At 38.8% G+C, this 12,598-nt stretch overlaps 1 protein-coding gene across 1 annotated transcript in view; it reads right to left on the bottom strand.

Moving 5' to 3' along the window:
* DDX31 (DEAD (Asp-Glu-Ala-Asp) box polypeptide 31) overlaps nucleotides 1-12,598 on the bottom strand; it is a 104,938-nt gene that overhangs the window by 40,028 nt on the left and 52,312 nt on the right. Inside the window, exons 17-18 of the mRNA XM_006894436.1 lie at nucleotides 7,896-7,977; nucleotides 128-239 (exon numbers count right to left, since the gene is read on the bottom strand). Coding sequence (XP_006894498.1) covers nucleotides 128-239; nucleotides 7,896-7,977 — 194 coding nt within the window. The remainder of the gene's footprint in view (nucleotides 1-127; nucleotides 240-7,895; nucleotides 7,978-12,598) is intronic.

Here is a 12,598-nt window from a genome sequence, read left to right as displayed (position 1 = left end):
GAATTTTGGAGATTGAAAGCTTTTGCTGGTGAGCAGAGATCCCCGGCCGGCCTCTCCACTCATTTAGGGCTGTGTGCGTGGAGGTAGGGCCAGCCACTCTATACAATCACCTATGAAATCTACTGACCTCTCTTTGCCCAGGAGACCCTCGCTTCACTGGAGTGCACGTAATCTTCAAATACCGTCTGTAAGACTGTGGCTTGCTTTCGGATTTCCTGGGGGCCAACAGCATGGGATTTCTGGGAGGGTGACGGAAGGATTAAAGGAGAGAAAGAGTTGGAGTCAGGAATAATGAATCAGTTTATAATAGATTTAATAACAGTAAAATCACACAGTAACCACCTAGGGGCCAACAAGGGTAATCCTCTCAATATTACTAGGGAAAAAAAAAGAAGAAAGAAGAGCTATAAAGACATTAAAGTCAAGCAACCAAGAGGATGGCAGTGTGAAGAAGCAGATCAACTCTGTTTATTTATTTATTAATTATTGACTTGGTTTTCTTCATGGCCTCTTATCATTCATATTAAAAATAAAGCACCATTAGAGAGATTTTGGAATTTTCCAAGCTCAAGTCAGGTATTTAAAACATCCTTGAACATAAGCTGTTTTCAAATGAATCTTCTCCCTACTTACTAAATCTTTCTATTCTCTTACCCTTAACTGTGGTACACAGGCATGTATTTCTAAGAGTGGTTAACAATAATTTGCCTAAAACTTTAGCCTTTAAAAATTTACTCTTCTCTGTGAATCCTAGAGCACGCTTCCATAATTCCGTCAGCATCCCTACAGCCATCTCAGTGGTTCTGATTAATTTTGTTTCATTTAACCTACAATCACTGGGTGCCTACAATTAACTCAGTGCCAGGAACCTAACCCGGAGTGCGCCAGTCCAACAAACCACATTCAAAGAAGACAGCTTGGACATTCTCAAGGTAATCTTCCCTCTGAAAGAAGTAACATCTATATGCACAGAAAGATCTACACATAAAAAGAAAATCAAAACAACTCAATGCTGGTGAGTTGATTCCAGCTAGCAGAGACCCTTGAGGACAGAGCAGAAATGCCTACTGGGTTTTCAAGGATACAATCTTTATGGAAACAGTACCCTTTCTCCAGCACAGCACCTAGTAGGTTCAAACGACCAACTTTTAGGTTAGCAGTTGAGTGTTTAAGCACTGCACCACCAGGGCTCTACAATTATGTGCCATTGACTCATAGCTGACCTTCCAGCAGGTTTTTAGAGGCTATAAATCACACAGGAGGTAAAACTCTTTGTCCTGCAGAGCAGCTTGTAGATTTGAACTGCCTGCCTTTGCATCCCAACTCCTAACGACTAATAGCTCCCTGCACTACCAGGGCTCCTCAGATGGAAAATGTTAATAAAAGAAAAAGAAAAATTACTTTCTTTTCATATTTTTAATAGTACAGATAAAAGTCTTCTTTTCTTTATATTCTCACTGAAAACTAGTGGGCTTTGCTTTCTATGCCTTTTTTAAAATCATTTTTTTAAAATTAATTTTAGTGAAAATTTACAAAGACCTTGGATTTCCATTCATTCATTGTTGTACTTTTCTCCCTGCCCACCGCCCCCCCCGCCCCGCCTCCCCCAGTACACTCCCTTCTTTGAAAAGTAAAAGAAAAGTTCCCCCATTGTTTCATAAACCCTCCCCCCAGGTCCACTCCACTATGCAGCCTTTGCTCTGGACTCCTGCTATGGCAACAATACCCAATCACATATCCCTTCTAAACAGTTTTCTCCCTCATCTATTTCAATGCAGTATATGTTATTCATCCCATCTTTCTCAGTCTTCCCCCGACCCTGATGTCAGTCCTGTTTTACAACAGTGGCACTATGCAGTATTTGTCCCTTTGTGACTGAGATATTTCACTCCGCATAATGTCCTCCAGGATCACCCATTTCGAATAATATTGCATGAGTTCCTTGTTTTCAATGCAGTGTAGTATTCCATTGTGTGAATATACCACAGCTTCTCTAACCATTCATTTGTTGATGGGCACTTAGGTTGTTTCCAACTCCTTGCTATCATGAACAAAGCCTTGATAAACACAGATGTGCAGCTTTCTGTGTCTTAAACACAGATATTTTTAATTCAAAGTGAGATGCAGAAGAAGATAGCTTTCCCAGTCTGATTTGGCCATGTCCCTCTGCAGCAATGCTGAAATCACTGACCACCCTCTTCTGCCTCCCATCCCCCATCCCCCTACCCACTGTGAGGTGCTGGGGGAAAACCATTGCATGATGCAGTTCATGCTTCTTTAACCTTCGTAGAGAACAGGGTATAAGCACCTTTGTGTGACTAACTGCACCTAAGCTAACCTACACTCCTGAGACTCTCACTTTTAAGGCTGCCAGAGGAAGAACAAAGGTGAGAAAAGAAGAGCCTTATTTTTAGATCGATGTTCATCTCTGGATTAATAGAGACTTAACAACCTGAAAATGTTTTTTAGTTTAGTCAAATCATTCCTGCTACCTGTTTGGTTGATGACAGCCTAGCTGATTTCACAGTACATGGTCCCCCTAAGGGTTTTATCCACTAAAATGTCAAGAGAAAAGTCACTCAGGAGCTGTGTTACGAAAGTGGACATTTGCTATTGTCATTAACAAGAATTTTTTTTTTACCCTCTTAACTGATGTGAAATGCAAACTTTTCTTGTGCCCTCCTTTCGTTAAGCCACCTCAGCAATGCAACTGTCACCTTCCCAGTGGGTTTTTTTTTTTTTAATATGAATGTGAAATTAGCGAGGATGCCCTTTCCCCTGGCGGACAGAATCCTCTGTTATTAAAAAGTAAAGCACTTTAATAATGAAAACTTTTTCCTCTTTTTCCTGTGTTTTAACTGTTTAAAATTAATGAGAAGGGCAGAATGGTTGTCAAAGCGATATTGAAAGCCGGGCATCCAGGACCGAATAAGCACAAAAATCCCTCTAGAGTGTTAAATAAACAGAGCTCCAGCCCTCTCCGAATCCCTCTGTTGGTTATTGTATACATTCTGTAACAGCTCTCAGAATAGATCTGAGAGCCAGGGAGGCAGAGAGGTTTCAGAATTCCAATAAAGGCCTCAAATTAAAGACAGCCTGGTGCGAATTCCAGGAGAAAATTAAAGAGACCTCAAGCTTAAGTGACAGGTGACTTGCCTGTGTGTCACAACTGTCAGGGGATTTAGTGATAATATGGCAATATATTACAAAGGGCTTTTCTTATTCCCCCCTTTAGGTTTCAAAATGAGGCATCTTTTCTTCCCAAGCAAAAAAAAAAAACTACATATACACACATATATAATGTGCGTGTGCATATAAGTGGATCTATAGGGGGAAAAAAGGTGATGAAACTATGCTCACATGTTTAAAAGTGTAAGGTCACTTTTAGTAAAATAGAAAAAGTTAATGGCAGAAAACATAATGTACTTGGGAAAAAGCATTTCTTACTTTTTCCTTCTCCTTCACCCTTACTTCCAGAAATACTTTATTTTACAATTGCCCCTCTTGAGAATGAATGAGGTTTTTTTTTTTAGTTGTCTTCTAGGGAGGACAGTCTAAATTTAAACTGTAGACAGAGGGGGGCAGAGTTATGCACCACCATCTCGAGCCCCAGACAGGTAAAATCCTCCCATAATGAGAACAGGTCAAACCCCTGCGGGCACATGAATACCCGGCAGGACTGGCTTTCCCACCCTCAAAGACAGAGAGATGCAGTGCTGGTAATGAAGCTAACGTGCAACCAATGGACTACAGGCAGTTTAGAAAAATACATTTCTAATATTCTGTAAGTGTGCAACAGCTTTTTATTTGTAAGATCCTACTGATCTTAGAAAGAACAGACAATCAAAAAAGACTAAGCAAGGGGCTACTGATCGTGGTATTTCACAATGCCAGGAAAATTTTTTTGTTAGGCTATGTTATAGAGTCTTATGGTTATCATAAGAGTCCACAATTAAGGCTGCATAGGGGAATGTACTTGGGGTGGTGGGAGGGGTGCGGGGGGATTGTGTACCAGGGAAGGAGTGTTTCTTTTACTTTTAAAAGAGAGGCGCGAACTGGGGGGGGCAGGGATGGGCGGGGAGAGAAGTGCAGCAATGAATGAATGGAAATCCAAAATCTCTGTAAATGCTCATTAAAATTATTTTAAAAAATGGGGGGAAAAAGAGTTGTAAGAAAAACAGGTTTTAGTGTGTGCTTGAGTGTACTTAAGACACTTTGAGGAAGACAGGTTCACACCTAATCAAGGAGCAACAGATGAGTCTAAGACAACTAGGCCAAACTACGCCTGCTGTAAAGAAGTTTTAGGAAGTAGCAGCAATGGGTGAGAGTATTCACAGAAAAAGACATGCCTTGAGATGGCCAACTTCTAAGATATTTTAAACTAAGCGAAAGGATTTTGTTTTAATCATTTTATTGCCAAACTGAGTTTTACCCCCATGGTCTCTAGAACCTTCTGAGTGCTTCCCAGTAAAGTTGAAAGATCAAATTTATTCTCTTTGTAGGTGGGTGAACATTCACATACCCAGACGTCGCTATATATATTTTATATACCTAAATATGAAATATACATTTTACAGATGCTTCACTCGCTTTCTTTCTGTTCACAGAAGCCTAAAAATGTGTGTGCCAAAGGGACACTTACAATGGACTTCAATCGAACTGGGGGAAGAACAGAGGCATTATAATGAGGTGTCTGGCTATATGTGCAAAAGGCTTAACTACTGAACTCAAATTTATCTGCCGAGCATTAGTCTACATGCTAGTGGAAACAGCCTAAATTGAGTACGGCAATTAAGACCCACTGTATTTCTTATACAACATGGAATCAGAACTTACATCTAGGATAAATGAAATTAAAACTTCATCTAGGATCCACCTTCTTTTTACTATTCACATGAATCATTCATATTAAATACTCCAAAAGCTATATAGCCATGTGATAATTAATAGTATAGTTTATCTGACTTAAATATTCTTTTGAATTAAAGTTATATTTAGTTAAAACAAACCAATTCTTTATGACATCTAGAACATGATCTAACTAAGGCAGTGAGGTAACTAGCATTTTAGTCTCAGTGGGAGAACAACTTAGCATTTTTTAAAACCTCTAAAAAAAACAAAACCAAAACCAAAACCAACTCCTTCCCCCAAAACTCTATAAACATTCAATTAATTCCTAAGCATCCAATCAGGAGCTAGGAGTTGAGAACACTCTATGCCTTGTTTTACTGAAAATCTCAAACCTATGGTAATAGATACTATTGTCCTCCTCATTTTATAGATGAGAAAACTGAGCCTGGAGAGAGGACACTGACCACAGCCACAGAGATACTATTAGTGAAGCAAGGATTCAAACCCATGTCCAACTGACTCTAGGATATGATTCTTACTCATCATGATCTTATAAGTACTCCTTACAAGTCCTGGGTAGTTTTCGAGGTTGGCCTCTAGACAAGGATAGGCTTAAGTAGAAGAACTGATGCTGCAAGGCCACAGAAGGGCAGAGGTGAAAAAAACAAAAAACAAAGCAACCAAAAACCTCCACGACTGTTTGTTCCTGAAAGAGCAGAGGGAAATGTCCTTCAGGAGGAGCTGAATGCCCTTCCACAGTTTCCTGGGGGATGGACAGATGCACACTGAGATCAACTCCAGAGACAGAAACGATCTGTGCTCATGGGATAAATATTGACACCAAATCTGGTTCCTATAACAGTAATAAGAAACACTAGACTAGTCACATTTTTTATTTTACTGCTTGCTCTCATTTCTACAGAGAAAGGAGATGCTTATGTTTCACGGATTACAATTTAGCACATCATACACTAGATTAATGTCACTGAGCCCAGATGCTAATTCCACATCTGCTACTAAATTATATGACTATCTGATAATAAAAAGAAGAGTCTTTGGTACCATGCATTGTATTTGGGAGCTTTGGGGCTATTTTCTACTTAATTCACCAATCTCTTTATGAGAAGACTACTATTGTCTTCCTTTTACATATGAAAAAAATTGGACCTAGAAAGATCAGTACTTTCTTGTAAGTCACATAGTTCGTAACAGCAGATCAGGAACTTGATCTTAAGTTCCATGTTATTAACTATTCTGCTATGTTGCCTCTAAAGTAGTTTCCATGTACTCTCCAGTAGTACATGATTGGCCTTAAATCATACAATCTTGTAGGGACATTCTGGAAATACAACTCATTTAATAAGAAGTTTGTAACACTACAAATTAATATCAGTGAGGACTCTCTGTGCCTAGTAAGCAGGATCTAAGGTATGTCAGAGAAGTATTAAATCTTCTAGGATTCAGAATAAAAATAGTCCAAAAGAACAGCAGTGTGCCAAGACCAATGAGTATCTATTTGGTTAATGCTCATTTCTCTTGGCAACAAACTGTTATTAACAGATGATCCAAAGTCTAGTGTGACTAGGATGCTTTAGAAAAAAATATCACTTAAGTTACTGATCAACTGTTATCTTAAATAGCCTTTTCTTCATGGGGATATTTATTGTGGCACCAGCTACTGTCTAGATTTTATCTCTAATCTGGGCAATTACCCAATTGGAAATTGTTTAATCTAAAAAAAAAAATCTAATTCCATTTTCCTTTTATAGCCTCTAAAATCCCTCTGCAGGGTTAGCTATCAGTCAGTTCCAACTCAATGGCAATAAGCTAAAGGGGTATTTTTGAATGGAGATAAATAGATATTTAAGTGTATGCACTTTGAAGACAAGATGGCCTGATGTCAAATTCTAAGAAGTTAATTATTCGTATGTCCCTGTGAAAGTTCTCTAATATAAGCCTCAAGACTCCTCATCTATAAGTTGAGACAATACTATATACCATATAGAATTGCTATGACGATCAAATGGGGTCATTCATGTAACAATATAAGCACTAGACTAGGGTCACAATCCATACTTATGTAAGAGTTGTTATACCTAGTTTGTCTCTTTTTATTCGGTAAATTCCCTCAGGCATTCTTTAGAACAGGAGAATGGAAGACAGGGTCAGACAAATCTAGTCAATCCAAATCTTGCCTCACAGAGAATAATGATCCAAATAAAGACACACAGAAGAAAGCATAAAAGAAACCCTTAAGCTTCACTATTTGGCTCTGATTTTTCTAATCTATCCCCAGGTGGAAGAAATTAATGGAAATTATCGAAGTAATTACTAACTCATAGATAAAATGCTTTTAGCAACATTACATGCCCTTGCCCCTACCTCCGGCATGCAAGATACTGAACAGTATGTGAAGGGTAAAATGATTGTTTCGCAAGGGTGAAGTCTCAGAAGATAAGCAGGAATTGATGGTCATGGTCATCTGTAACTGCTTGGGATGTTCATACAAAATTCCACAGATAGTAAAATTTTCTTTTTAATGATCTCAACTTTACTTTTCCTCTGTGTACAGCACACATATATTAAAAAACCAGATGTGTTAAAGATGTTTGAAAGAAGATACAGAGATATTTATTTTTTTTTCCATCCTGTCCTGGATGAATAAATCTAGTGTGCCTCTGTTTTGATCATCTGGACAGGAACTAACAGGTCTGAACATACAACACTGCCTCCAAACTCTGGCCTATATCTCTTTTCTGGGAAGGCTACTACTATATGGCTGGATTTCAGAATGGACTAAAGCCCATTAGCTGGTAAGACCAATAAACACACTGAGAAGGCAAAATGAAAAAAAAAACAAACTTCCAACAAACAAAAAACACCACAAAATGGAGACTTATCCTCATCCAATTTTCATCGTCTTTAAAATAGAAGTTGTGCTTGAGAAAAGAAATAACTAACCCCCACACAAAAAATCTTTACTACTCAAAATCAAGAAATAAGTCACGGAGTCAGCAGCAAGCATAATAAATAATAAAACTCACCTGGTTTCCCCATTGCCTTCCTTTGAAACAATCATCTCTCGTCAAAACAGACAAAATATCTTCCATCTTAATCTCAGAAATACTGTAAAAGGAAGGGCATATGAAGGTAAACTTTGATTCTTTCAAAACACAATCCAATCTTGATGCATAAAACTGGATTATTCTCAAGCTGGTTAAACATAAAGTAGAGCTACAATACAACTTCATAGGAAAGGGAGATATTTTCCTGAACCTTTAGGAATTTGAAAGGAAGGGAATCTCTATGATATTTCAGGGAGAGATAGGGTAATATTCTTGCAAATTTCCTTCCTTCAGATGAATCTGTTCTATTTAGAACTGCCTTTATAGGTAACATATTATTTTAGGTGTTGGGGAAGTCTGGAGAGTCTACACTTCATGCGGCTGCCTCGCATAGTGAACAAATAGGTCTACTGATTAGTGTACTACCTTGATTATTGAAGTTAATAAAATTAAAAAAAATATGTATCAGATTGCCCCTTTCTTTTTAATATTTCAAAATAAAAAAATGGCTAATGATTCCTTTTTAACTGATGGGATAAACACCACACTGAAACTGACAAGGAGATGGAAGCCTTCTCTAATGGGACTAAAATGCCAACCAAGCCCAGTGCCTTTGAGTCTGCTCTGGCTCATGGTAACCCTCCACTGGTTTCTGAGGTGCTAATCTGTGTTATGCAGATGACACAACCCTGCTTGCTGAAACTGAAGAGGACCTGAAGCGCTTGCTGCAGAGGGTCAAGGACTGCAGTGTTCAATATGGATTGAGGCTCAATGTCAAGAAGACAAAGATTCTCACCACTGGACCAATTGGCAGCATCAGGATGGATGGTGAAGAGATTGAGATTGTTCACAGCTTTAGTCTGCTTGGCTCCACAATCAACATTCTTGGCAACAGCAGCCAGGAAATTAAGACGTATTGCGATGGGAAAGTTTGCTGTTAGGGACCTCTCTAAAGTACTCAAGAGCAACGGTGTGTCTCTGGAGACTAAGGTGTATCTGGTACGGGCCATGGTCTTTGCAATCACTTGTTATGCATCAGAGAGCTGGACAATGACCAGGGAGGACAGAAGGAGAACTGATGCTTTTGAGCTTTGGTGTTGGAGAAGAGTGCTGAGGGTGCCATGGACTGCTAAGAAAACAAACAGATTCAGCCTGGAAAGGGTTAAACTGGGCTGCTCCTTGGAGGCAAGGATTCTGAGACTTCGTCTTACATACTTTGGTCATGTTGTACAGAGAGATCGGTCCTTGGAGAAAGACATCATGCTTGAGAGGGTGGAGAGCAGGCGCAGCAGGGGAAGGACTGATTCAATGACTGGGGCAATCAGGATGAGTGTGTTGGAGACAGTGAGATTGGCACAGGACAGAGCAGAGTTTAGAGCTTTTGTACATAGGGTCGCTATGAGTCGCAAGCGACTTGACGGCACATAACAACAACACTTAATGGGAACAGACCGCTTCATCTTTCTCCCCTAAGTGGCTGGTGGAATCAATCTACTGACCTATCAGTTAGTAGTCACTACAAGGGACTAAAACTATCTTATTCCTTATGGCTCTCAAGCAAGTCCCCTGACCTGAGTAGCTTTACTTTCAAGTATTTAAGGCAGAAGTCACCAGAAGTGACAACTAAGCTGTCTACCCTGCCTATAGATGGGAAGTCTGCCACTTCCATATAAATGCCACAACTGTCTGGGAAGCCACAGTGCTGGAATATGGGATGTTGATTTGGACTCACATTTTAAGAGACTAGGGAGGAAAACCTACTTCCCAGGGAGAAAGGGACAGGGTTCTGAAAGGAGAAAACAGATCATAAAAAGATAAATGATTTTTTAAAAAAAATTTTAAAAATGTAACAGCAAATTAAAACATGAATGGCAACTTCTTATTTCAGAGAAGACACTTTCTCCCCTTTCCCCCAAAGATTATTCTGACAAAGCTATGAATGAAAATGTCAAGTCTTTGACAGCGATTTACTTGAAATCTGTCATCTCTTTCCTGAATCTCCACCCCCAGCCTAAACCCCTCAACATTCTCTATTGCTGCTGCCAGCTCATAGCCCTATGGATACGTGGAATCTTTTTCACAGCACTAAGAGTCATTTGGAGAAGGTAGAGGATCTATTGAAAGAGGGAGTCAGAAGGAAAATGCTCATGGCTTCATGGAAAATCTTTTTACGAAAGAAAGAAATGCTATGGCTATTGAAATTTGCTTCTTCTTTATGCCTGAAAAGCTGAAGGAGGGTGGAAATAGCTCAGACACATTTCTTTCTTTATATACTTACTTCTGTTCATGGCATTTTCTTGTTTAGGGAGGGGAAAATGAGGGGAAAAGTGAATGAAATAGAAGACCTTGAAATCAAATCTTGAAAGGGCGAAAGGAAAAAAAATTATGCCACTCAGTTAGGGATACAAAAATACTGAACATACATTGTCCACATGAATGCTGAGAGACCTGCCATCTGAAATGGACAGGAGGTGAGAGTAAACTGGAGCGATTTCCAGTTTTAAAAGTCTTCTTATTTCTAAGAAGTCTTTTCTTCTGACAAACAAAGCAAATCTGATTATTTATGGTTCTATCAACAGTTCTGAATTCTCACCTTACTATGAAATGAGATAGATAAATAAATTCAGGAAACTGTCTTATGCATGATCTAAGAAATACACGTTTTGATGAAGCATTTACATTTTAATAAACCAATGATGACTTTCATTAGAAACACATTTAAAGGGGAAGTTAAAAAAAATAAGAAGTTGGCAAATGCAAAGAAGTAAAAAAGATGTAGAAGTAAAGTTCTGAGCATTTCAACAGAGGTGGCAGAGGCCCAGGCTACCTGTCTCTTGCCCTGCCTGCTAAATTAAATTGTCAGGGTTAGTTCCACACAGCTCAGGATATGAAGGCATGCAGCAATTTGTTGTGATGGCCCTTGCTGCAGAGAGCCTCAGCTGCCTTTCTGAATCTTCTCGGTAATTCATCAGCCACCCGAGCATCCTGCTGCGTGGCTCTCATGTTCTTATGCCCAAAACATATACACATTTTTTTCTCTTCTTTTTTAAAAAAAAAAAATACCAGGAATGTACCTTTTGGATTCCAAAAACATTCAAGTGTGATGCTTTCTATTGCGTACCTTACAACTAGTTCTAAGGTTGATTATCTTCATTTTTTCAATATTAAGTTAAAGGAACAGTCTATGTGTAAATATCCTATATATTAGCCCCTCCTCAAATAGAAATTTGGAAATACAACTCAGTAGAGGATCCTAATATTTTCTAGGTTGCTTACATTTGGTGCAGTGAAGTAGTCAGTGGCTCAGATACGTAGTACTTCAATCAGTAAATTTTCAGGACAGAAACAAGAACAAGACAGGACATGATCTTTTACATCCTTAAACGAATGCTCTTAACAACCCTCTATATTCTCTCCTCAAGAGATCAAAATCTTCTCAGTACTTCCCAACCTTAATCCTTTTCAACTTTCTTCCCAGGTTCAACTGAGCTAGCTGTCTTTTTAACACAAAAATTATGCTGATTTTCATACTTCCATACTATTTTTCTATATGAGAAAAATAGGGAATGGTTTTATTTATCTTTAAAATAAATTTGGCTTGTTAATGGTATTTCTGCTAATTATCATTTTCCTTTTTCAATTTTAAAGGTGCTGTGGTAGTGCAGTGTGTTAGTGCAGCGCACTGCTAACTCAAAGGACAACTTCACCACTGCTCCTTGGGAGAAGCAAGAGCAGTCCCCTCCCTTAAAGATCTAAGGGAGGGGCTTAAGGCTTGGAAACCTGATGGAAAGCTGCCACTGGCCAACCTGATGGTAGTGGGTTTAGTTTTAAATTTTTACTTGAGTCTTTCACAGGAATCAATCTAAATAGTTTGATGAGAGAAAAATTGAGAAAGCAGAGAAAGATAGGACAATATTCTGTTAACTTCAGGGTTACAAAATGATCATTTGACTTCATAACTCTTATTATTCTCATTTTTCTGAGAAGCAACAACAAAGTGGCTGAGCATGACAATAACTAACCAATGATGAGATGCCAGTGGGTTGAGAAGATATGGATTTGTAGGTCTAGAACAGGAGGAGGAGGAAAAAGAAGCTGTACAGGGATAGACTGCCAAGGTGTAGTGACAACATTTTCTATTGTGGGAAGAAAACAAAATTCTCAAAATGGTTTCTATATACATACAAATCTGTGACAGAGGAAAAAGCTACAGAATTTTGATGGGTTTAAAGCCAGTGGGAACAGGATAAAGGTAGACAAGAGAAAGGGCTATGCCAATGGGCTTTCATTTTAATTCTGCTAGTATTTCTGGAGCACACCTTCCTGATAGGGTGTCGGCCTAGACAATGAAAAGATGTCAAGCAGAAATGTCAGTTGTCTCCAGCCTCAGGGAAAGCAGAATCCAGCTGGAGATAAAGCTCTTGATGAACAGTGATTGACTGATTGATCTACCTGAGCTTTTTCTCACAAATAAGAGAAAATATGCTTATCTTCCTGAAACAAATAAAAACTGCTATTTCAATGGACAGATTGTAGTAAGATGAGGCACATTAAATTACAAGGGAAATTTAACCATCTTTTAGCATCTTGAATTTTCATCTGATCTACCATAAGCATGTTGCATCTTCCTGGACAAGGAAGGACACAGCATATATTTTCTGAATACCTTAGTCCCCAGATAT

The sequence above is a fragment of the Elephantulus edwardii genome, unplaced genomic scaffold, assembly GCF_000299155.1.
Source record: "Elephantulus edwardii isolate Elephantulus edwardi_28Jun2011 unplaced genomic scaffold, EleEdw1.0 scaffold00141, whole genome shotgun sequence".
NCBI classification, from domain to species: domain Eukaryota; kingdom Metazoa; phylum Chordata; class Mammalia; order Macroscelidea; family Macroscelididae; genus Elephantulus; species Elephantulus edwardii.
Note: the sequence above shows the minus strand (reverse complement) of the source record. Positions and strands in the feature narration are given on the sequence as shown.